This window comes from Silurus meridionalis, chromosome 23 (assembly GCF_014805685.1).
Source record: "Silurus meridionalis isolate SWU-2019-XX chromosome 23, ASM1480568v1, whole genome shotgun sequence".
NCBI classification, from domain to species: Eukaryota; Metazoa; Chordata; class Actinopteri; order Siluriformes; family Siluridae; genus Silurus; species Silurus meridionalis.
This window is the reverse complement of record NC_060906.1, coordinates 7,112,939-7,139,339: the sequence shown is the minus strand read 5'-3', so window position 1 is coordinate 7,139,339 and position 26,401 is coordinate 7,112,939. Positions and strand designations below refer to the sequence as shown.

Genomic DNA, 26,401 nt, shown 5'->3' with positions numbered 1-26,401 from the left:
TGATGGTGGCGGGATATGGAGACTAGTCAGGGTTGAGAGAAAGATGAACGGAGCAAATTTCAGAGATATCTTGTTTAGAACTTCAGACTGGGCCTACATAACAACAACCCTACAGCCAAGACAAAACTGGATTGGCTTAGAAACAACTCTGTGAATGTTCTAGAGTGGCCCAGCCAGAGCCCTGACATGAACCCTATTAAACATTTCTGGGGAGACCTGAAAGTGGCTGTACACTGATGCTTCCCATCCAACCAAAGGTGTGCATTGCTTGTTGCATCATACCCCCAAAAAAACCCTACTCAACTGCCTCTACTAAGTTCTGAGTAAAAATTCTGTTTTAACTTTGTCACAATGGGGTACTGTGTGTAAATTAATGAGAAAATATATATAAGGGTTTATGATGCAGTGGTTGGAAACTTAATTCTGCAGATGAAAGACTGCTTACTTCCCTTCAACACCAGAAGATGTAGAGCAGCCCATTAGCAAAGAACTTGGAGGAAACCAGTTGGATCCTGATATACCAATCTACTGTCTACTGGAAATAAGGATACGTGATTTAATTATGCATAAAAAAAAAAAAAAAAAAATCTAAATCAAATTTTATTTGTCACATACACATACATACAGGGTACAACATGCAGTGAAATGCTTTTAACGACGGTCCGGCATGAGGGAATAAAATAGGGTAAAAAGGGGAATAAAAATATAAATATAATAACAACATTTAAATAAAAATATAGTAAGAAAAAGAAGGCAGATAAATAAAGATATAAGGATATCTAAATATATATGTATATATACATACATATACATATATACATATATATACACATACACAGAAAATGTTTATGGCAGTGTTTAAAAACAGCAACTGGGGTAGCAGAACACAGAAGGACTGGGGAGCGATGCAATAATGAGTCTCTGCAGGCAACAGTAAAGCATGGTGGAGGCTCCTTGCAAGTATGGGGCTGCATTTCTGCCAAAGATTTAGAGATTTGGTCAGGATTAATGTTGTCCTCAATGCTGAGTAATAATTATTCATCATTCCATCAGGGAGGAATCTGATAGACCCGAAACATAAAGCTAATGTTATTAAGAACTATCTTCAGCATAGAGAAGAACAAGGAGTCCAGAAAGTAATAGATTTGGCCCAGACAGTGTCCTGATCTCAACACCATAAAGTCTGTCTGAGATTACATGAAGTGACAGAAGGATCTGAGGCAGCCTACATCCACAGAAGACCTGTGCTTAGTTCTCCTCGATGTTTGAAACAATCCACCTGCTTCCTTCAAAAAATGCAAATGTACCTAGAACTTAGCTGTTTTGCAGGCACAGGGTACTCACAGTAAATATTGATTAGGTTTTGAACCCATTTGTTTATTTACTTACAATTTTGTTATCGATAAGAATAAAACCATTTCTTCTTATCAATGTTATTGATAAGAACCAACCCCTGCCACTTTCTGTGTGTGTGTGTGTGTGTGTGTGTGTGTGTGTGTGTGTGTGTGTGTGTGGTAAAGTCAGCCGCAGCGCACTACTGACGCCTGGCGGCCAGAGCAGTGTGCTAGCGTTTGGTCTAAATCAGGAGACAAATAGGCATTTAAGGTGCACTTAAGGTGACTATGTTCATAAATCTCTCTGTGAAAAGATTTGTAGCAATATAAAAAAAAACCTCTGGAAATGTTTAATTTCCTGAGAATAAAATAAAACAAGTAGGCTACACAAAATATTTTATTTTTTGGCAAAAAAATCCAATGCAACATCTGCTTTTTACTGTCTAAAAAACTCCTTGTGACATTTACCCAAAGAACAAACAGAACATTTCACAAGCGCTTTTCAACTCGCCAAAAGACAATGGTTAAGGAAAAGAAAGCAACAGCAATAATTAAAGATCATCAAATAAGAATAAAAAGGTTCAAATGTGCATGAATGAAAATAATTTGCAGTTAATGAAACATTGAGCTGTTAAACACAACCCAGTATTCTGATCAACCCATTTTATTAAGAAACTACAGGTTAAGTAATAAAACTCTTCTGTGCAAATTGTTTCTTACATTTTAAACCTTTTTGCCAAGTCATTACAATCTATATTTCAAACATCATGGCAATTTATTTCACATTTAATCAGCCTGATTTACTCTCTTTATCAAGTAGACTTTGGACACTGAAATACTCAGAGTATTTGTACTGAAGAACAAAGTTTTAAAGTACAAATGAACAGTGATGTGATCTCTCCTGCCATGCGTTATATGTTACAGAAAACAAAGCACTAGTTACTGTCACAGAACAAAATGTAAAATAAAATAAAGAATATGAAAATTCTTTAAAAGCATTTGGCTTAAACAAACATCTTTGCACAGATCAGTTAAAAATTATTTTAAAACAATCTGCCTTAAATAAGAACTTCAATCAAAAATAATTCAAACAAAAACAAATTCTCATAAAAGCAATGGTCCTGAGCATAACTGTTTTTACTATACAGGGACAAAAATGAAGAATAATAAAAAAAAAACAATCATTAAATCAATATCCCATCAAACATAATATACAAAATGAATTAAAGTGTACGTTTAAGAGAATTACACCAAGAAATTAAAGGCAAAACAAATTGGTTATAGAAGGTGATTAAAAATTGCTTAAGTAAAAAACATTTATGTACATCTATGTACAGAGAAGAGCATTGAACTGGGGTGAGATTCTAATATCTTTTTTACAAAAAATTCTGATTACTTTTTTATCCTTGGACCCAAATATCTGCCCAGAGACCACGTCAGTTGTGTTCTTGCTCTCAGGATTAAGATTTTCATTCAGATGCTCTACAGGAAATTCTGTATGGACCAAATGTCTCTCTGGAAGTGTGTGTGTGTGTGTGTGTGTGTGTGTGTGTGTGTGTGTGAGAGAGAGAGAGAGAGAGAGAGAGAGAGAGAGAGAGAGAGAGAGAGAGAGAGAGAGAGAGAGAGAGAGAGAGAGAGAGAGAGAGAGTTCTCAGTAGATCCAAGGGAAAACACGGTAAGGCACTGCTTTGCAATACTGATCCCATGCCACACTGTACTTCTTCCTACACTGATGCTCATCTCGCGCCTCCCGGTGGACCAGCAGGACGAGCAGGTAAATCACATAAAAATAAGGAATTATGTGATTAAAACCTGCAAGAGTAAAAAAACAAAAAACCTTTAAAATATAGAAAATAACCAGAGAGTTAAAAAGCATTTCAATTAACTGCAGGAATCCAAATCCATCCGCTCACCACACGTCAGGGACCAGGCCAAAGCCATGAGGAGGTCACCGAGGTAATTCGGATGGCGAACAAAACCCCAGAGACCAGATGCGATAAGGCTCTTTTCAGTTGCAGTTGGAATCGTTTTCAGATCTGATTGAATAAGGAACGATTAAACAGTAACATGCATCATACATGGTGAGAGTTTTGGCAAATGAATGAAAATAAGGGAAATACGTACGAGACACGGTGGGATCGTCTGGATTTCTTCTGAAAGCAAATTTCTGTGAGTTGGCTTTCCGGAATATGTAGTAGCCGACTGCTGTAAGAATTATAAAAAAGTGTTAATGATTTAAAACAATGTATTTAGCTATTTTAACGTTTTATTTGTTCATATTTACAAGTAATTAAAGAAAACAAACGTACTGTTCATTAAGATGATGGACAGAATCCAAAACACAGAGAGGTCACTGGAGTGACTGGCAAGGTAATATGACTGACAAGTGAAAGTAAATGGAACCCAGGCCAGATCTCCAAACGCCAACATGAACCCAAAGCCATCATACACTATGTCCATCATGGTTAGAAGTTTCTCCTAAAATACAGATAAATTTGGTTATCTGTCCATGGCTGTGCAGAGAGAACATTTCGTCCTTAACCAGTTCATACCAAAAAGTCAAGTCATACAACAACTACCAGGCAGGAGAGTGAAGTCTAATACACACTTCATTTGACTATGCAGAATAACACACTAGGAAGAAAGAGCTCCCTAACCCTCTTCTGCACACACAGAGGCTCATAACTGATTAAAGTGGAAAGAGATTAAATCCTTCTCACCCACTTAAATTGTGATTTTTAACTCCTGAAATTCTGGTCATTAACGGCTTTGGCATGGTCAGGATTCAAACTCCAGACCTTAATTTTTGCTACCTCCCAAACACTGACAATGTATTTGATAGGTTACAGGGTCACAGGGTGTGTGTGAGTGTGTGTGTGTGTAGGTAAGACTGAGAATGACTCGACGACAGTAAATAAATGATAATTCTATCAGATAAATTTTACCTCATGCCAAAGGCCATCAGCAACCCAGAGCAACTGGAAGATATTCACAAGCAGCATGGCTGAGGACGGGGTGTCAAGATTCTGGAGTTTCATCTCAGTATGCAACATGGCAAAGTTAATCACAAGCTAAAAAAACCACATCATTATTTGCATTATGGTAGAAAAACAAGAAAAATAAAATGAACATAACAAAAATTAAGGGTTAAGTGTTTGCCATTTATTATATAAAATATAAATGATTAGACTTTGGCCTACCCAACCAATAAGTCCTGGACGCATTTCACAGAAGAATTTGATATCAAAACCTTTGATTCGTGGATTCAGCTCACGTCCCATGAAGAAATCATAGATCACATAACCTAAGCAGGACAGTTTAAAAGAACAGTTAAAAAGGTTGTAAATATGCTGTAAATTGCTTACAAATTAATTTATATTAACATTAGCATTATACTTCACGGAACACATTTACCAGAGTTGCCAGCTGGAGCACGCTCATCGTCAGTGGTCCAGCGAGAACGGACAAACAGGTAGATGCTGAGGAGGATGGAGATGAGCAGGGCTGAGGTGTAGAACTGGAGGAAATGATTGTGGATATAGCCAAGATCCACGTCATTATATACGCTGGTGCCTACTGCTACACCACTGATGATCAGTGCATAAAATCCTAACAGAGCATAGGACCAGTGTGTGTTAAAATGCAACACCAAGGTTCCACCATAAAAATAAGTGTTGCATCCTAACAGTCCTACCATTAATTCTGTACGTCAGTGTTTCTCCATTCTTCAGAGGCATTCCGTTAACAACCTTAGGGAGCAAAAAAACAAGTCTGACCTTTCACTCTCTGTATGTATGTATGATGAAGGTATGTGTATGTGTGTGTCTGTATATGTATGTGTGTGTAACTCAACTTGTTTAACTTGTAACATTTAAAACAGCAAATGAATCAAAAGCCACTGGACAAAACCTCATTTCATATAACGGATTGCTAACAATCACTCCTTAATTGTGAGAAGGTGGAGGGGTGGAGGGTGCTGGAAAGGGAAGATGGGTGTGCCGTGTTCTTGGTCACGTGACTGGGACCCACGTCACACTGTTCTTGTGATGTGTGGAAATACCTTGCCAATAGGGAGCAGGAAGAGGACAGCCTGGAAGAGCAGCCAAAGGAGTGTGATGCCAAAAACCTGCCAGTCCCACAGAGAGTCAAGTGGGGGAAGCATGCGAGGAAAGCTGAGGAGACTAGAATCCTTCTGGCCACAGAGAATAAGCAGTGCCAGAACCACCACAGGAAGCAGCAGCAGCAAAAAGAATGCACCTGAAGCAGAACAGGGGAGTGAACCATAACCGATTAAATAAATCCTCAAAATTCAGCAGAAGCCCATTTCGCTTGACAAGTTATAGAATAAAAAGTACCTTGAATAAATCAGTTGGGGGGGAATGTGCTTTTGACAGGTGTAAAGCATGGTACAATTCAGCAGTTAATATGAGAGCTGCAATTAATCATCTTACTGATAATGAAAAATAAATATTCTCCATATCATAGAATTGATCATGATCAGTTTATTTTGTAGTCATAATTACATTTTTATACATGTATAAAAAGAGTTTTGTATCTAAGATGGCAAATAGTAAAGATGTCCCTGTATAATGTGCTACACTACAGACTTCCTACTCAACTGATTTCCAGCTCTGACAGCTGACTATGGCCCAGGATCTTACTAAGACACTTTTATCAGGCTTCTATTTTAACCGTCTATCAGAAGAACATCAGAGGTGAGCATCAGTGGACTTTGTATGTGTGAGACACTGTAACTAGAACATTAAGACGAGCCTCTTACCGATTCTTCCTCCAAACTCCAGCTCGATGGTCTTGCTGGTCTGCTGTGGTGCAGCCAGCAACACGACTGGCTCTGCATTCTTTTGCTCTATCGTTGGCTCCTCCCCCTGGTCCTTCCTGCGGCGTAGATTGTAGCGGCTACTTACCTGGTTCTCGCCTTCCTCCTTTACCCTCTGTAAGAAACATTTCAACCACAAGGTGTGCACTTGTATCACATGATCAATACATGTTTCTCCAAAATACTTTTAAGATCTCTTTCAGTAGAACTTAAAGAAAGAAACAAACATAGTGAATTAAATGGTAGCTTAAAGTGTGTAATAACGTGACTTGCCATATAATTCAGTTAAAGGCTCTTGATTTGAACGTGAACACCATGTCCAACAAAGTGCATAATAATGAGTGTTATTTGCTATTTATTACAAGTGTGTTACATTTGTTGATATGTTACAAATATTTAAAAACCCATATTTTGTGCATATTACGCCTCTAAATGGTGAACACAGATGACAGTATATATCTGCCTTTCATATAATATAGATCTATGTACGAAAACACCAGAATACTATTGAGATTAAATTAAACCGATTGTTATAGAATGTATTAAACACTGGCCCAGATGGTTTTTCAGCAGTTGACAGACACACACACACACACACACACACACACACACACACACACACACACACACACACACACACCTTTTTCCTTTTTTTGCACTGAAAAGGCAGAACGTTTTGCAAACTATGTGTATTTTATTCACAAAGAAACCTAGCTTCACAAACATGCTGAATCCTCACCTCAACCTCTTTGCTGGCTCTGTCATTCTCTTCTTTCTTTTCGTGCTCATTGTTGCTATTGTTCACCAGCGGCATTGTCTAAAACAAGTCAAACATGAGGAATATATTGTAGGTGCAACTGAAGAAAACAATGAATAAAGATCCACACTGGGCCTAAGCAAGACAACACAGTTTATAAAGATGAGTTAATACAAATAAATAAATATTATTTTATTTAATATCCAAGTACTGATTAGTATTATATAATAATATGAGGAACCTGGATGAAGTAGCTTTACTGCTATTTTTTAAACATTCTACATGATTTTTGACGAGCTTATATTGTCATAACAGAAGAAATATTTTAAGAGAATCAACCCAGAGTATATATTTAGATGCAGTGAACGTTCTTACCACAGGCGAGAGACACACCTCCAGCACATCTTTAAGTTTGTCTTTGCGTCTCTCAGCGGTGTGCGCTGAAGAGCGGCGAGGTGTTCTCGCTGGAGAGCGTGAACGACTTCGGCGAGTACGAGCAGGAGAGCGGGAGCGGGAACGAGAGCGGCCAGACCCCTGCCTGAATCCGGTCATGCTCTACAGAAACACAGGATGTGAAGTACAAGTACCCATTTTTCCACAGCCACATGAAGTAGACAGCTTTTCTTGTAAAAAGTGCTAGGTTCTAGGAAGACATACCTTAATATCTGCATCCTTCAGTTCCAGTTCTGTGCCATCTTTGTAGATGACGGTGTAGAGCTGAGACTTGGCAGAGTAACTCAGAACTTTGACCTCATAGTAGAGGTTACTGCCGGGCCAGCGGCCCATCACAGTGTCTCCGGCCTGAAACCGCACAATTGGCATCTCTACCTATAGCACAGTTCATTAAAAGAAACACCAGGTCAGCAAATGTCTCTGCAGGAGTAGTAGTCCCCATGGATTCACATCAAGTACTTAAGTCTTCATGGTACCAAGACTTCCACGCTTCATGAACATTTGTGCTAGAAACACTTTCAAAAAGCGCCTATCTATATATTCTCCTGAAGTGAGACACACCCACGCTTCCACAGTCACATGTGATAATCCCAAGATATGTGTGAACACAAATTCCTTTAAGATCCTATTATCTCATATAATGCAGCAGCTGATGGTAATATAAAACACACAACTAAGTTTTAAGAATATATTTTACAATTACTCCAAACCAGGTTCATGTGACAAACTGTGAGAATGTGTGTATGAAGTCTTATTCATACAGAAGACAACAGAAAAAGACCAAACACAGCAGATGCTCCTTTAGCCAATTGGCTGGAAGGAGGGAAAACGTCATCTATTCAAAACACATACACAAACACGCAGAAGGGCTAAGCATGATTTATCTCTGTTTAACACTGAGGGAAATGATCTAAGTGAAAGAGAGAGATCAGTGAGACAGAGAGAGTCAGAGAGAAGGGTCAGTAAAAGAGTGAGACAGAGCAGAGAAGCAGGGCAGAGAGAAAGTGACAGGGCAGTGAGACAGGAAAGAGAGACAGTGAGACAAAGCAGAGAGAAAAGGAGAGGGGGAAGAGAGACAGTGAGACAGGGCAGAGAGAAAAGGAGACAGGGGAAGAGAGACAGTGAGACAGGACAGAGAGAAAAGGAGACAAGGGAAAGAGAGACAGTGAGACAGGACAGAGAGAAAAGGAGACAGAGGAAGAGAGACAGTGAGACGGGCAGAAAGAAAAGGAGACAGGGGATAAGAGAAAGTGAGACAGGGAAGAAAGACAGTGAAACAGGGCAGAGAGAAAGTGACAGGGCAGTGAGACAGGGCAGAGAGAAAGTGAGACAGGGAAGAGAGACAGTGAGTCAAGGCAGAGAGACAGTGACACATAAAGAGACAGTGACACATAAAGAGACACAGTGACACATAAAAGAAAGACAGTGAGACAGAGAAGAGAGACAGGTAAGAGAAAGTGAGACAGAGAAGAGGCAGTGAGACAGGGCAGAGAGAAAGTGAGACTGTGAAGAGAGGCAGTAAGACAGGGCAGAAAGAAATTGAGACAGGGAAGTGAGACAGGGCAGAGAGAAAGTAAGACAGGGCAGAGAGAGAGTGTCAGGGCAGAGAGACAGGGCAGAGAGAAAGTGATAGGGCAGAGAGACAGTGAAGTGAGACAGGGCAGAGAGAAAGTGAGACAGGGAGACGGGCAGAGAGAAAGTGAAGTGAGACAGGAGACAGGACAGGGAGACAGGGAAATAGACAGTGAGACATAGCAGTGGGACAGTGAAGCTCTTTTCTTATTACAAGTCGGTTAACATATTTCCGAGTTGACACACAGCAGCGCGCGCATTGTTTGAATCTTGTTCATCATCCCGGTTAGAGAGTCACAGTTCAGTGTCGGTAATAATACACTTTAATTACATAAAATTTAATAATAATATAATCACATACCCGAGTTTAAAGTTAAATCGTTATTAATTATCTCTTTAAATGTATTCGCTACGCGAGCTTAAGATAACGGGCGAGCGCGCGCAACACCGCTTCAGCAACTTCCCTACAATAAGTGTATGTGTGTGTGTGTGTGTGTGTGTGTGTGAGAGAGAGAGAGAGAGAGAGAGAGAGAGAGAGAGAGAGAGAGAGAGAGAAAGAAAATCACTCCTACCTTTTTTTCTGCAGAAAATTCACCGAGAATACCAAAAAACTGGATATTTCCCCTTTAAATTCACAGACCAAAATAAATAAATGAATATGTAAAAGAGAAACTGGTGCTCTGCTCTCCCTCTCCGACCACTCAGCCTACCAAAGCCGAGGAAGGCGCGAAGCTCGGTGATTGGCTGGCGCGATTCTGTTTTAAACAAGAACTGTTTACTTATTGGACGACAGGGGATTTTTAAACGCGCTGGACTAATCAGGAGCCAGAGTAAAGTTTCCGTTGTTCTGTTTATAAAATGGAGGTCAGACTTGTTTGGAGTATTGAACACACAACCGCGGAACTCCGAAGGATCAAGAAGACTGCAGATAAACCTGTTTCTGTCCGTCTGCGCTTTTTCACAAACCCGACAGCGTTTTATGTGTTTAATAAACTCTAGCTGTTGTTAATATTTATATAAGTTTGCTTTTCTTGAATGGAGTGAGATGTAGAAAGTTGTAAGGACATTATACTTGTGTTGCAGTTATAATTTACTTTATCATTAATTGCATCCTCATCTGATTTCAGTCATTTCATGTACAATGTATTCATCATCATTTGTGTGCAGATATTGTAATACTGTTAGATTCATCCAGAGCTTAGAAATTATACATTTCCTCAGTCAAGCATTAAAGTGGTTAAGGTTTTACAGTATTGTTGTCAGATTGAATGAAACTTTACATTATTCACACCATCTACATTAGGATATAATGCAACAGCAAAGTGTGACTTATTCCTTTAGTTTCACCTTTACTACTCATCTGATCTCAAGTGACCTTCACACACCATGTTTTACTTTATCCAGAACATATTCATATATTTATATATATACACATACATATATATACATATTATATATATATATGTATATATATATATATATATATATATATATATATATATATATATATATATATATATATATATACATATATATATATACATACATACATACATACATACACACACACACACATATACATATATATATATATATATATATATATATATATATATATATATATATATATATATATATTATACACACCATGTCCCTGCACGGTTCCCCCTCAAAACAGCATGAGATCGCTTTACACCGTGCACGTCATCAGCGCTGACAGAAGTTCAGCAGGATGTTAGCTTGAATCTGACTGTGAGCTCTGCAAAGTTTCTGCAGCGAAGTCCCTCCTCCTTCCTGTTTACTGCGAATGAACCATGGCCACAAGCAAAGCAGCAGCAAATGAGCGAAGGAAACCGGGTGATGTAATGCAACAGCGGATTTGCAGGAAAAGTGCAGTGCGGCGCAGCTGTCGTGATGCAGATATCAGAAATCCACAGCGAAACACTGGTACCCTGTAGACGGAAGCGTTCTCATGCTGGAAGAGAGGACTTCCGTCAGGATAGAATGCTTCCATCACAGGATCAAGGTGATCAGGATGAACTTATAGCCCTTCTTGCCTTCTCCTAATCACTTTGCTGTCTTGTCTTAGTGCACACAATGTTAGACGTGTTTATTTGTGAACCGTGAAGATGAATACCCACAGATCAGCCGTAACAGGCATAGATAGGTGCCAGAAGCCAGGTTTTCCAGCAGAACATCACCCAGAATATTAATCTGCCTCCACTGAGGCGCCTTCTTTCCCAGGTAAGACATGTCTACGCTAAAACGTGATTCATCAGATCAGGCCACATTCTTTTTTTTCTCACTGGTACAGGTTCTGATGCTCATGTGTCTATTGCAGGAGCACCAAGTGGTGTGCAGGCATCAGCATGGGTTCTCTGACTGCTCCACATCCAGCATAACATTTACTCTGTGCGCTTCCACTTCTGATTGATTCCTGTCAGCATCTGAGCAACTTATTGTTGTGTGCTACAGTAGTTATGTGACGATCTAGCCTTCAGCATCCATCACCCTCACTCATTCATCAGTTGTCTTTCCTTGAAGCACTTTTGGTTAATACTAACCACAGCATCCCAGAACACCCCACAGTGCCTGCTGTACTGGAGAAGTCATCTGAACATCTTTGTGAAAGTTGTTTAGGAAAAAAAACCCACCAGATGTATTGCAATTTTTATTTCATTAGCTTAAACAACAAATCAATGTTAGCATGTAAGAAATGTCTAATTAATATGAGAACAGTTTGGTACAACGTGAATGATAATATAGAAAAAAGACCAATAAAATGCATTTTGTGGACATTCAGTTGGATCATGTCCAACAGACTTCTGAAAAGTCGACTTGGTCTCAGCCACTCCTGAAGATGGAGAAGTCAGCTTTTTGAGGCCAATGCAGTCAACAATTCATCACCTTCATCAAGATCATCATTCAAACGACCCCCACTGCAGCAAACTTTACATTTCCAAACCTCATAGAACATAAACACGTTACACAATCCATACTGTAACAATAAAAATGGCATGAAGAATAAATGCACATTTTCTTTTAAAAGAACTTAAAAGTCTCCCTTTTGTACTTCTACTAAAGCAGGATGTAAAACATGAATGAGGTTATGATTAGTCGTATCATTATTACTAGTCATTTTTAAAAAATATTCGAAATATTAAATGCGATTCCAGAACAAGGCACAAACCATGAAGATCACGAACAGGTTAATCCATTTATGAAATCAATCTCGATTGCAACTTTCCTCGTCCACAGCCTTCCATAAAACAAAAGGCAGCTCAGGACAATGTGGTGTTCTGGAGATTGTTACTGGTGAACTTTGGTGTGACTGTCTCTCTCTCTCTCTCTCTCACACACTCTCACACACACACACACACACACACACACACACACACACACACACACACACACAGGTGATGACATCATCAGCTGTAGCATGATTTGATCTTACAGGTTATTAAAGTGCAATCAATGCTGTCTCTATACAAACTTTCTTCTTCTTTGATAAATTATGTTTAATGATCAGTAATGGAGGGTAAAGTGATGTTTTGTTCAGGGGACTGATTTAAGAGGGACAAATAACCGCAATAATGGTGACAAAATGCTACAGTGATGGGGAAAAAAATAGTACATTTACAAGCTAAAAATAAAAATAAAATTGTGATCAGTCTCGTCACACTGGTCTTATGCTGTCAATTCATTTCCCACCTCTGTTTGTACATGGAGCTTTTATACTTCAAATACCAAATCCACACTAGGCAGTAAAGCCCCACAGGACCAGAACTTAAAAAAATAAAGACAGTTCCAGGGAGTCTGAGGAGAGACGTTTACCTGCGTAAATGAATTATAGCTATAAACAGGTTGTCCATGTTTACAGTTTATTAGACAAAAACCATGTGTGCAGATTAAAAACTCTCCCTCACTCATTCACAACTGGGGTAATAAATGATGACTGTAAAGAAGGACATGGGGAGGAGAGGAGTGTCAGTGCTACACTTATTGCTTATAAATTGAAAACAATAAACGATTTCTGTTTCGTGGCAGCAAGATTTCCCATAGCATTCAGAACAAGACATGCACTAAAATCAAACGAAAAAAGAGAAGAGCCTGCAGTGGACCAGGAAAAAGAAGAAAGGAGAAAAAAAAAAGTTGCTAGCTGTTCTTAGCACTATCTACAGATGCCGTCTTGTTGATATTGGCATACACCCATCACTTTGACTGAGAGGATTTGGTAAAAAGCTACAATGATTTACAGTAGAGAGGCATTATTTCACCCGATCATTCCGAACCATTATCCCTCACATACAAGACACAGGTGACCAATGTAGTACAGTGGTGTATGAGAAACTTTAGAACATTCATCTATGAATGTACTCTCTGGGTACATCTGTGGGTAATTCCCGAAACCATTGTGGACTATCCCAAAATTGCATGACTAAGCTACTTCGTATGGCCATTGAATATATTAGAATAGACGTCATTAAATGAGCTGAAGAATAGCTAGTTTTGTTGTGAAAGTACATACTTGGATTATAATGATATCAGGAAGACGAGCTTTACAAAGTCCTGCAACAAGAAACTACACCCAGTCCTTCAGTTGCTTGTTTGGCCTGACTTTAAATGCTTTCCTCAATAGTGCAAAGCTAAGCTAGGCTAAGCTACGCGCTACCTGTTGCTAATCTGAACAAACAGGTCTGGCCTTTACTTTACTAAGAAAACGTGCCAACTTTTGACCTCCATCTGCTGAAAAATACAGTCACTCTTTGATGATTAATACAGTATAGAGTTCAGAAATAGGTTGTGTTTTTCACCTCCTCAATAGTGATTGCTCATCTTTCTATAATCTATAAGTAATCTTTTGCATATTGACAGTCACTTCTTTAAAAAAAAAAAAAAAAAAAAGCTGCGTCCCTGCACCATAGCTGGAACATGGAGGGAAAATCACACCGCCCGAAATCACACCTATGGCATATCACCTCGGTACTTGTAGCCCTAAAATGGCATCGCCATCAAACGCTTCTTCAGAATTAACATGGTTACTGTTATCACCACCAGTTTAAAATGTAAAAATGTCCATTCCCACTGCTTTTTTTATATTTAGAAAGTGTCAGAACTGAAGCTGGCCTTGAGTGATGGACCATGGTTGGGAAAGAACTGGGGAGTCATGGTCTCCTATGCAGAGTTGGACTTGCCCAACTCCTCCCTGATCGCTGGAACACAGACAAAATAGAGGACTCATCATCATCGACATTATTATTATTATTACCAAGTTTCATATTCCATGTCTGAAAAATTAACTGATTTCTCAGTTTATAATTTAGAAAGATTTAAATTGTGAATTTCATCGTTCAGAATATAACTGAGCAGGTGAAGGTTGAGGGCTTTGCTCAAGGGCACAGCGGGGCAGCCTGGGCAGCACTGAGATTTAAACCCATGAGTTTCTGATTAAAAGTCCAACATCTTAATCAATGAGCAACCTCATCAAGTATTACGCTAGAAGTGGTGTAAATAATTTATTTTGAATGATTTAATATATATTAAATCAACTGTTTGGTATACTTTCAATCGAGTGTATTCACATTTGTGCATGTTTTATGAAAGGACATGTGGAAATTAAATGTATGTCAGAAACATTATTCTTAAATAAAACTAAACTACTGATATGTTGATACTACACACAGAAAAAATTACCATCAATAAGTTCTTCTTTCAGCTTTGACAGTTCCTTTCTCATTTCATCCAAAATGTCCTGAAATATAAATAAATCTTTTTTTATGGTCATTGAGGAACAGAGTAACTCTACTTAAAGCCCTGTACCTTAAAAACATATGTAAGATTTTGTTACTGGTTAATAACAGATGAATGACCTGTTTCAATCTGTCGTAGTCCAGCGTTTCTGTTGGCACTCCGTTGGCACTTAGGGATCCAGTAGGAGTGGGTGTAGACCTTGGCCTGAGAAAACAAATTAACAGCATGTCGGTTGAACGAAAGCCACAGAAACATAAAATCAATTCTAATCAGCAGTATGTTAATAGTGGAAAGTTTAAACATTTTCCACAACATGATTTAGCTGGAACACTCAGAGAACATACGTTGGAATCCCACCAATCTGCTGGGGCTGAGATTTCAGGAATGACATGCAGCATGCAGGTAACAGACCTTAAATACAAACTACACAAGTCTTTTCCGTTCACATATTTGTTTATTCTAAATGGTTATTTTAGAAAATATTAGATTGGCCTGAGCTACTGATTATGTATTAATAAATATATCCATTTGCAAACTATAACCATAACTCAGGTGTAATTCACAGAACTAAAGCAATGGGCCAATAACATAATTGTTTCTTTTTTTTAATTACATTAAAAAAAAGACACCCTCTTTAAGGCATGCTGTTTATTTTAGCATGACCAAAAAATAAAAATAATGTTTGCATGCACCCCAATTGTCAAATATCATAATTAAAATCCTTAATGTGTGCACTTACACTGAACGAGGCCAATTAAAAAAACTTCTGCCTGGTTAAATAATAAACCTGGTACATAGAAGAGGAATTGCCTCTAAATTCATGATTTCAATTTCCAGGTTTTTAAAGCGACCCTAAATGTATCATACTGGCTGTAGGTTTTCTTGCTAACACTAATAGTAACCACAATTTGGGGCGTCCGACTCCCCCCCCCCACAGAAGAAAATAAATAAAATTAAAAAACCCATAATAATTTGAACACTAACTGATGATAACTTTAGCTGTGCTGAAAAAAGTGGAAAGCCAAGTGTTCAATTCAAAACATAGTAAAACATCCATCGTAGAAAAATCTAAATGGAAACAAGGCATCAGCAAAAATAATCTCAATAAATGCAATTTGCACAGAGAAAAATAGTCCAAAATGGAGATGGGAGACCCACTGGCAGCAATCATCCAGTGCAGAAGTAAGGAGCTCAGAGTTTACATTTATATTTGTGGCATATGGCCGTATCCAGAGAGACGTACCAAAGTTCTAGATTACAAACTTAGGATACAATCAGCCTCAACTCTGTTGAAAGATTTATTTCTTCTTGTAAAAGAGAAAGCAAACCTGGAAAAGTGCAAGTTTAAGTGTTTTATGGAGAGGAAGGTCTTCACCCGTCGCAGGCCAGTGACGCTGCTGTTCAGACTTCTAGGAGAAGATAATTCCACCACCTCAGTGCAAGAACAGAGAAGAGCCTTGAAGCTTACTTACTTCTTACCCTGAGAGAAGTTAGTTTGGCTGAGAACTTAAAGAGTTCTTCCAAATTTTGTATTTCCTTGCTGATTTTATCACCCTGGACTCTCCTTAGGAAAATTAACTCATCCACTTTTCTTCATGACAGCAAAAGTTATTATCAGTTAATTAATTTCATATAAGCATAATTTAACTTTGCATAATTTAACCTTTCTGAGGTTGTGACACAAGCTACCCATGGCTAATTAATAAATGTACTTAATACATGTAGTAAGAAAACCTACCACCTGTATGTTAAACATCTACAAGTACATACAATAACTGGTTTAAATGGCAGGTAACGCACTTCAAAGTTGATCTGTTGATCAAATCAGTCAAGTAAGAATGTGTCATTGGAACGCAACTAGTGAATATGGTTCATATACTGGCTTCTTCCTCAGATACATATCATAGTACCAGCTCACATTCATATGTTTAAAAGGGTGAAAGCACTCCAAGCTGTAGTACTGCTGCAAGTACTGTGTAGGCATGCACACACCCACACCCACACATACACAGCAGCCCTCTCAAACCCAGATACACACAATGCCAACAAGGTAATCACCAGAGATTAGGGACAACATGGCCTGATCATCTAACAGGAAGATAAATGAATGGCGAGACCAGTGAAGGTCTTTATTGACCCAGAGAAGTGAATTCCATGCAAAGAATGCTGCTTACACAGGCGAACAAATACAGGCAGCATTTCACTTACGTTCATGCTGCTTTTTTATTCAAAATTGCATTAGGAGTCATATGGTAAGATATCAGTGTAGTTTGTCTGGACTTTGGAAAGAAAAAGCTCTCCTGTGAGAGTGATATTAAATATTACTTGAAAAGTTAAAATGAAACGCCCATATAGGCGAGTGTCGAGGGCACGGGGTCTTATCTCTGAAGCCGGCTGGGAGGGTTTGGCACTGCCTCCCTGCTCACTGCCTTAAGTAGAAAATGTAGCATTTGACAGTATACTGCTGCTGCTGCTTATTTATCTGGACTGAGATGCTCTAGAGCAGGGGTGTCAAACTCAAATTCACAGTGAGCCAAAATTAAAAACTGGGACAAAGTTGCAGGCCAAACTCAATATTTATTATTTTTATTATAAAAATTGACTGCAATTCTGCATGCTTTTCCTTCTTTCTAGATATGTAATGAACCTTTTCATATGAAAACAAACTTTAGTTTTGCATAAACATTGAATCTGGAGCAACCAAAGTTTAATATTATAAACACATGAGAAATTAAATTTGAAATAAAACACACATCAGTGTTATTCGTTTTTTATGTCTCTCTCTATTTGTAGCCTTTCCAGAACCTTTTTAATGAAAATCTTTTTTCACAAGCCACCAAACAACAAAACAACCAAAAATAATAATAATTTAGTTCAATTAAAAAAAAGGCAATCTTTCAACTATTAACAGTTCATGCCTTGGAGTAGAAAAAGTGCATAAAGACAATATTCATTCAAGCTCAGTTTGCTACACTCTGATTTACTCTGATGCACATTGGTTTAAGCCAGATCCCTGGCATCTCTTCTGGGTTTAGGCTCTGAGCTGAGGAAATCCTCAGGATTGAGTGAAGGTGTTCATCAGTGAGACTCCTGAGTGGTGTTTTGTTTATCTTTATTAAAGAGAACAGTTGCTCACATAGATATGTGCTGCCGATCATAGAGAGCATTTGAGCAGCTTGGGCAGGGAGTTGGAGCAGTGTGTCGTGGAGGAAACATTGAAACTGTGCAGCACACACAGAGTCGTACTTTAAATTTAGCGTGTCTTTACACTGGAGTTCAATCAGCTACATTTGGAGGTTGGTTGATGCACTTTCCACGTCAACCACAAACGGATTACTGAGCAGTTCAGATCTGCATTTCTGGGCTTCAAAGTCGGCAATTTCCCGGGTAAACTCGGCGCTGAGTACGCTGACTTTCTCAGCGGTCTTGACTGATGTGCCAACGCACTAACAAAGTATTCTGGGATTTGAAGTATTAGCGTTATATGTGCTATACACTGGCAGGTAGCTCTAATACACATTTGTTATGATCTCGTGGGATTTGGCCCGCAGGCCTGAGTTTGACACCCCTGCTCTAGAGGAAATTTCACACTAAAAACAAGGTGTAGATTTTTATATTCAACATTTCCCAAGGCAATACCAATATTTATAGAATCATAACTTGTATAATCCTTGTTATACTACTAAGTATAAATACTAAGTGTGCTGGGAGAATACAGCATATAGGGGTGGTGATTACTTTGTTGTAGATCTAGCAGGTGTGTGCGCCTGAAAGTAAAGTGAAGACACCCGCGGAACCATCTCTCAAACTACAGAGAGCAGGAGCAGCACAAAAAACAACAAAGAGATCCCAAACTGGCTCGGCTTGTCTACCTGTTTAAGGAATCACAGAACTTTTCAGTGCTCATCTGATTTCCCCATGGTGCATCCCGTCTGCGAGAATAAAGAGACTAGCTGGTCAGGACAGTGCGAGTGAGACACCATGTACAGTGTTTCAGTGTAAGGAGGTGAATTAATACACCACTTTTTATTTGTATTTACAGCAGTTTCTGTGTCTGCCTTGCTGCAGAATTCAAGAAATGAAACTTTAATACGGCTGCAAATAGCTTCCTGGAGCATCCTGTTTAAACCAGGAAGTACAAATACAACTACAGACTAGTATGCAAATCTGTCTTCATTATGATTTTCTAAACAGATTTAGTTATGAATCATGAAGTTGCAGGTCAATCTGTTCCTGTTGCATAACCCTAGATAATACCTATACTGCTATTATGTATCGCAATACATTTACATTTATAGCATTTGGCAGACACCCTTATACAGAGCGACTCACAACTGAGCAGGGGAGGGTTAAGGGCCTTGCCCAAGGGCCCAGCAGTCGCAGCTCGGTGGTTGTGGGATTTGAACCTGTGACCATCCGATCCAAAGGCCAATGTCTTAACCACTGCGCTACCACCTCCCTGAACAGCTTAGTGTTCTGAATACCTGTTCTAAACAGCTTATCCTGAATACCTTAACCTACACGACACAGAACAATCAAAGATATATTAGGTACAAAACACGAGTGTAGAAATAGTGGATTCTTAGCCATACTTTATCCACACGAAACATTCAATAGCTGTTCAGTAAAGGGAAGTGGTGGGTCAGTGGTAAAGAGGTTAAGCTGTTAGACATCTAAAAGGAAGGTCATGAGCTCAAATCCCGGCATCACCAAGGGTGTGTGTTCTGTACAGAGCAGGACAGACGGGTTACATAAGGTTTAAAATTACAAGCACGTATCGACTATGAAGTTTTCAGTTCTGGTAAAAATCCTACTGAGCTGTACAATAATCATTTTGAGACTCGGTCGCCACATGGGTGTTTGACGGTAATGTGTATGTGCATAGACAAACAACAAGCATGGTTAATAATACAACAACACCGTTTTAAAAGCACGTCCAAGCCTAGCCCCATGTTCTGCTATGCGGCCTTGTGACAGCACAAGAGAAAGCAGATGCAGTCAGACAAACATGCCTGGGCTGCATTCTAATCTTACAGCCCATAGTAATGTGTGGAAATTTAAATGAAACCCCTCTAGAGAGGTCATGTGCAGTCACACAACTTGGTCATGAAGGCATGTGTGTTGGGTCCTACCTTCCAATAACTGGTGATTTGCTACCGTTGATAGTGTTTGTCCTTTCCCATGGTTTTCTGGGCATGTCTGGAGAGAAAATAAAAAAAGAAGAAGAAAGAAAAAGAATATACACAGACTTTTCAGGAACACTTTTTTTAAGATCCATTGTAAACATGCAACCACCAACCAATTTCATGACTCCAGTAACCAAATTCACACTGTTGCACTTCTTACCTGGTGTGTTACAAGCCGACAGTTTCGGAGTAACGGTTGCTTCTATTTCTTCCTGTTGGACAAAGAAGCAGGAGTCAAGTTTAGTACCAAGAAAACCCTTGTTTTTATATGCACTTTACAGTGTGTAGACTCACCGTTTTTTGCTCAGGCTCTGGTGATGATCCTTTCTCCGCAATTCTTCTTCTGCATCATAAGCAAAAAAACTAAATCATATACCATATTGTAGTTTTTACAAATCCAATGACACTTAAAGGGGGAAAAACCTAGGAAATTGTTAGTAAAAATAAATAAATAAATAAAGGACAAATTTTTCTATTAAAAAAATTTCAAAGGACCCCATATTCATAGCAATAATGCAAGTTTTCCATGGTGCCATCTCAATTACCCGATCCACTTTTATTCTCCTCTAATGAAGAAAAGTACAGACATCTAAAATCCACTCATCATGATGTATAGCTCAGTAACCTGTACTAGCTCCAGCAATGCTCTCTAATATTCAGTAATGGAGTCCGGCATACAAGCCGCTGCACTACTACCACTGACACATTTACTTTTTAACCACACTTCAAATTCCACTATGCAAGAACATTTATGTACCTTCTGGCCAGAAGGGCACTCATCTCCTCCATGAGGCCTCCTCCTCCTCCAGGCAGAGGATTGTTGCCACGAGTGGCCTCAGTCTTGGCAGCACTGGAGGCCGCCACACCTGCAACTGCTGCATTACAGGACTCTTCACTCTACGACAGGACACACAGCATGTGACTAATGTCACTGTAACTATACACCATGTTACTAATATATCTGAGGTGAATAGAAGTAAAGGATGATGAAACTTCCATGCACAGACTTAGTGTTATTATACTTGAATGATTGTTTAGAATTATGTGATAAGTATTACCCTGGACACTTTCCGTAACTTGGCTCCTGCTAGGGCAGCTGCCAGCCCAGATAAGGGTTTGTTGTCATCACCAGTAGGTGAAGGAGTAAAAAGACCAGAGGGCAAAGGTGGTGCTGGAGGTGGGGGAGGAGCAGGGTGTGGAGCCTGTCCTGAGGGAGGTGGAGGTGGTCCAGGGGGAGGAGGCGGACCTGTGGATGTAAGTGTAGTTGGGAGGGGAGGAGGTGGAGGTGGACCTGGGGGGAAAGGGGCTCCAACAGAAGTTGAGGTCACAGTGGAGCCAGGTGGGAGAGGGGGTGGAGGAGGCAGGGTGGGGACGGCCTGCAATGAGTCTGTGGAAAGGGGGAGAAAGAGCGATTAGAATCAGCAAAGAATGATTTACAGCTACTTGATTTTCACACAAACAGCTTTTTTTTAAAACTCCTAATGGCTTTAAGCACATACCCCAGCCCTGTGGTCAAGTGTCTCTCCTGCTTTAATCCACCTTATTCTACAAATCAGATAGTTAAACAGTCCTGAGTCAAGTTGGCATACCTGATGGGGCAGGGAAAATGCTCTACTGCGACCCAGCATGAGTTATTTATTTCTGCAAGTAATGTTTTCATAAAGTTTTCATAAAAACACAAACAAGTTAGCTTCAAATGGTCACTAAAAATTCTACATTTTAAATGATGGGTCTGGTACAACTTAACAGCGAATTTTTTTTGTGGAATGAAAGCTTGATTTAATACTCAGTACAGACAGCTGAAATTGGACTCATGGTGATGAAATGCAAAAATCGATCGATGATCATTAGTTTACAAAGGCTTTATGAAATCAATCAGTCCTTGTAAACACATTATTGTTTGTGTTCATGTCAAAACACTGGCGCTATGCTTACATATTAATCTGTTGCAAGTGGTCGTAATTAATTTGATTAAACATGCAAGCGTTACACATTATTATGATAAATAAAGCTCAATTCAGAATGCGTGTGCATATGCATTCTAATTCCTTAAAAATATTTAAATCCGTTTAAGCACTGCAAACTTTATACAAAAGGATAAAACACTATTCACAGCAACAGATACATGAAACAGCTACATTAGCTCGATGAAAATGCTGCGCGATTCTTATGTTTTTAGGTGTTCTGATTTAAACGGCAATGGCAGCAAAACATACATGATGTACATGTCTACCAGGTCCAACAGGCTTATCAACAAAGCATGACAACTGACATCCATCACATTTAATAGTGAAAATAAACGAAAAAAAGTTACTAATGGCTTCTGAGACTATTCAGAAATGTTAGACACTGACAACCCTTATGAGAGACAAAAAACCCAATGCCATTCTAATCCACACACAGACATCTAGCAAATAGATGGTTATCATTTAATCATTTAGCATCAGGTTAAACTGATGATCTGACCAATTGAGAGGCGTGTGAGACAACCAAGCTACCCAGACAACAACCATTCTGATCCAGGAAAAGCACCAAACAGCAGCCTCAATGCAGCCTTTTACTCAAGCGCTTGGAACCCCCTTCTTGGTTTAGTGGGTTAGTGGAGGCAGAGAGACAGAGAGAAGAGGCCTTACCCGGTTCTGGAGCAGAGGAGTCTCCCAGCACCGAGTTTACAGAGCAATCAGCATTGGCAGGGCAGGCTGTAGAAGGAGAGGGGACAACAGGAGGCTGGGTGGATGAACACGACACATAGGGGGTAATGGGGGTGGTGAAATGGGGCAAGCAATGTGACGAAAGGGGTGGAGTTGGGGTGGTGGAAGGGGATGGCTCAAGATTGGAGAAGAAGCATGATACTGAGTGTTGACTGGAGGCCCATTGGGCGCTGTGGGTGATGAGGAGAAAAGAGGGCTGGAGACTGGAACAGCGATGACAGGCCGCGGACCGGTGGCTTTGCCAGGGGGGCTGCTGATCATGACTGGAGGCGATGGCGGCAATGGGGTGAAATTAGTGGACTGGCAGATCACTGTTTTGGAAGTTGGGGCAGGAGGCAGAGCTGTGGGTGTGGGCTGAGTTGGATGCCGCCGGGGGATGGTGGCATAATGAGGTAGGACTGGGTGGAAGGCGGAGCCTTTTGAAGTGGCAAAACGAGAAGCAGAGTGGCGCAGGGGAGGGGTGGGGGTGGTACTACAGAGGGTGAGGACGTAGGAGGAGGATAGTTGGGGGTGGAAGGGGATACAGGTGAAGAAGAGGCAGAGCTCTTGCTGCAGTCTGGAGGTGGAGGGGTATGGAGGGTACTTTCAAAGGCTGAACACACCAGGAGAGGAAGCCGTGCAGTGAGAAACAAGATAGAGAAAGGAAAGGAAGAAAAAAGAAAGAAGAGAGAAAGGGAGCAAATGAAGCAGGAAAACCAGCACAGAACTCCAGATCTCCATTAATTATTTTATTTATGTCTAGAACACGTTAAAATTAGTACAATCTGTTAGATAAACTCATCAACATCTTCAAACTATGGATCAGTCTGAACATACAAGGCAAGTCAAGTAGATGAAAAGATGTGGGGCCTCTCATTCAGCACTTTCTGGAGCCAGGACCTGAAAGGATCACTGGTCTAACTCCTAAAAGCACGCCTCATTGTAGATTAGTGGAGCTAATCAATGCATGTGAGTTATGTATCGGTTAACCATTCACTCCATGCCATCTACCAACCTATCAAAAACAAACATTTCAGGGTATTCCTAAATAGTAACATCTACAAATATCACATTTTGGAAATTCATAATGATACTATGTTGCCCATGATTTTACACGGAGGGGGGGATTGGATTGGATTGTGTGTCGGCTCTGCGCATATATATCTATAAGATGAGATATATTTAAGATGTATATATATATATATATATATATATATATATATATATATATATATATATATATATATTATATTATAATATATATATATATATATATATATATATATATATATATATATATACACACACAGTGGAACCCAGTTATGTCGATGTCCTAGGGGGTTGCCAAAAAGATATCGAGATAACCGATGATCGAGATAAACGAAAATCAAAATGGCGGCAATATATTAACGTGCTTGAAATTTCTTTATGTACATGATGTGCGTTAATAAATGAGAATGTGCATGCACGGGTTTTTGAAGGTTTTTTTTTTCACAACAGCGTTGCCGCGATTTGTTTGATTAAGGCATGCTATAAAAATACATACAGTACATGTTTATCTGTCAGGAATTCACCTGCCACGCCCCCTTCGCCCCCTTCGGCGTGTCAGGTTCTTTCTCGGCCGCTTTCTCTGAAGCTTCTCTTGTGCTTCAATCGCGCACATATGGTGCTCGTTTATCATCATCACCAGCTCCAATTTAAACTTCCACACTCTCACTGTCCGTTATTGTTGGTATATGTTGGTTCACGGCGGTCGTTGTTATCGCTCATGTGTATCCCGGTACGTGCCTTCTCACCGGCACTCTCTCAACGGCTGCTCTTTTCTTCCCAAAGCGCACCGCGGATTCCCCCACGATCCTGCCGTTGTTCATTCTATGCTTTTGCTGCTCATCCCACGTTCCGCGCCGCCAAGCGCGGCTTTCGCCTCCCGTTCATCGCATAACATTTAACAACAAAAGGCATATGTGCACTAACTAACAGCAGAGATTCACCAGTATACAATACAACACTTGTAGCATCTGTAAGACTTGATTTTTCCGCCACTTCCGCGAGTTCTTCTGCGGCTGCACCGAGATAACCGATGTTAAATGGCAAATTTTTCCCCCCTTGTGCTCGAGATATCAGGGTTCGGCGACATAAAAGAATCGACATAACCGATAAAAAATGCTTAGACAAAGCGAGAATTTGGCGGTTCCACTTCAAAAACATCAAATTAATAGGGTTGTCGAGATAACCGAGGTCGAGATAAGCGGGTTCCACTGTGTATATATATATATATATATATATATATATATATATATATATATATATATATATATATATATATATATATATTTCATCTTAATGCATAGAAAAAATTGGAAAGTAATAGTCTACAAGGTCAACAATATTCAGTAAATGTTACCTACTACTAATTAGTAGATACATTGAACAGTGTGTTTTCTCCGTTCCATTCACTTTTTATAGCATTTGTCTACAACAGTTAATTTTTCTGTTTTCAAACGTGAGTCATGCAGTATTACTACATTTAAATGCTTTTTTACCATGTTTGTATATTTAATTAATGCATATATGATTTAATTATTATACAAAATTCAATGAATTATATTCTAGATGCTGATATCGTCACAACTAAAGATGTATGTATTTTAACTTGCCATCTGCAATTATCATTAAAAACAATTTACACAACTTACACCTTGTATGCTCGAATTCTTTTTTCTTTATTTTATTATTTACAAAAAGAAAACCCCCAGCATGAGTGAATTTGTTCAAAGAAGAAATTCCCCCATACACTCCTCAACAAGCAGCACTATAAGCTTTAAAAGGTCTAAATTAAAGTCAGTTAAACTCAATATGTGGCTTTATGTATAAAAGTACACTTTTACATATAAATACCCTGAACTAGAGTTTTTGGTTGATGGTAATCGATTAATCAAAATAATGGTTAGTTGCAGCCCTAAACCAGTCCCATGGGGGCATAAAATCAACAATGTCTACAAACATTGCTACAAAGTTAAAAGAGCAGCCCAGAACAACACAGGCAGACTTCCCAGGTTTACTTGTTGCTTCTGGCTATGTGGAGTTTGTCAGCTTAACTCTGCACCATGTGGTATCTAGACTGGGAGAGAGCCTTACAATCTCCTAGGCCATGCAACCCTGCTGTCAGAAACAAGGCTTTACTAGACTCTGTATTGGAGGAAGAAGCACCTACAGCCCTCTACTAGTGAACAAATCTTTAAAAAGCTCCCTAAACAAGGAAATCAAGTCTCATTTGTTCCAACAGAGAATGAAATTGACAATCATAAGAGATAAGAGATTAAAGAAACATGTGTCAATCATGAGCAGTAAAAGGAAAAGAAATCACATGGTGTCTGTTAGACTCTGATCTCAGGATCTCTTAGAGTGGGTGAAATCGAGATCATTTCTATGAGGCCCTCTCATGTTTAAATCAAGGAGCATCTAAGGTGTAATATTAGATGGACACCAGAAAACAACTAGATCCACACATCTACTAGGTGTAGGTGGAATCAATAGAAAAAGTTCAATTATTTACATTGGACAGCACAGGTTCGACTGTTTAATAGATTCCTGCACATCCTTAGATCAGTTACTCCTTTTACTCAGATATCTAGATCTCTGCAATGTCCCAAGGAAGTCAAACTTCCTGAACATATTCATACAATATAAGGTTAAACATATACTCTCAACTGGTGCAATAATTAATTATTTTATAATTACAACATAATTACAGCCTGCATTTTCCTTTAGCAGCAATTGCTCCCTAGTGAAGAGTGAAGTAACTAAGCAGTACTGGGGAG

The 26,401-nt window shown here is 39.4% G+C and overlaps 2 protein-coding genes and 1 long non-coding RNA gene across 4 annotated transcripts in view; 1 reads left to right on the top strand and 2 right to left on the bottom strand.

Annotated features, from left to right (window-relative positions):
- Nucleotides 1-1,713: 1,713 nt before the first annotated feature.
- Nucleotides 1,714-9,691, bottom strand: lbr (lamin B receptor). 2 transcript variants are annotated; one of them, XM_046836875.1, is made up of 14 exons: nucleotides 9,526-9,691; nucleotides 7,586-7,756; nucleotides 7,304-7,483; nucleotides 6,911-6,988; nucleotides 6,115-6,286; nucleotides 5,395-5,591; nucleotides 5,029-5,083; nucleotides 4,749-4,943; nucleotides 4,535-4,638; nucleotides 4,280-4,405; nucleotides 3,644-3,812; nucleotides 3,459-3,539; nucleotides 3,248-3,370; nucleotides 1,714-3,146 (listed from the first exon to the last, which is right to left on the bottom strand). In XM_046836875.1, exons 2-14 carry the CDS (start codon nucleotides 7,748-7,750, stop codon nucleotides 2,986-2,988), a joined length of 1,806 nt encoding a protein of 601 aa, XP_046692831.1. In that variant the 5' UTR covers nucleotides 7,751-7,756; nucleotides 9,526-9,691; the 3' UTR covers nucleotides 1,714-2,985. The 2 variants fall into 2 exon arrangements, with proteins under 2 accessions (XP_046692831.1, XP_046692832.1); XM_046836876.1 differs by lacking the exon at nucleotides 9,526-9,691 and adding an exon at nucleotides 9,315-9,411.
- A 919-nt stretch (nucleotides 9,692-10,610) lies between these two features.
- LOC124376958 lies at nucleotides 10,611-12,004 on the top strand. Its single transcript, XR_006924031.1, has 2 exons — nucleotides 10,611-11,197; nucleotides 11,295-12,004. It is a non-coding gene; the product is annotated as an uncharacterized LOC124376958 (long non-coding RNA).
- Nucleotides 11,612-26,401, bottom strand: part of enah (ENAH actin regulator) — a 53,985-nt gene continuing 39,195 nt past the window's right edge. Inside the window, 11 exon segments of the mRNA XM_046836182.1 lie at nucleotides 11,612-14,166; nucleotides 14,648-14,705; nucleotides 14,824-14,908; nucleotides 19,837-19,903; nucleotides 20,051-20,102; nucleotides 20,185-20,233; nucleotides 20,648-20,787; nucleotides 20,949-21,277; nucleotides 22,524-22,709; nucleotides 22,712-23,077; nucleotides 23,080-23,193. Coding sequence (XP_046692138.1) covers nucleotides 14,129-14,166; nucleotides 14,648-14,705; nucleotides 14,824-14,908; nucleotides 19,837-19,903; nucleotides 20,051-20,102; nucleotides 20,185-20,233; nucleotides 20,648-20,787; nucleotides 20,949-21,277; nucleotides 22,524-22,709; nucleotides 22,712-23,077; nucleotides 23,080-23,193 — 1,484 coding nt within the window. The 3' untranslated portion in view covers nucleotides 11,612-14,128.

What these genes read in the sequence shown, in the direction of transcription:
- lbr (XM_046836875.1), bottom strand. Translation starts at nt 7,750, where the DNA reads ATGCCAATTGTGCGGTTTCAGGCCGGAGACACTGTGATGGGCCGCTGG. An exon ending in TGCTCCAGCTGGCAACTCTG is followed by an intron (nt 4,639 to 4,748) that starts GTAAATGTGTTC and finishes TGTCCTGCTTAG; the next exon opens with GTTATGTGATCTATGATTTC. An exon ending in GGCCTGGTCCCTGACGTGTG is followed by an intron (nt 3,147 to 3,247) that starts GTGAGCGGATGG and finishes TTACTCTTGCAG; the next exon opens with GTTTTAATCACATAATTCCT.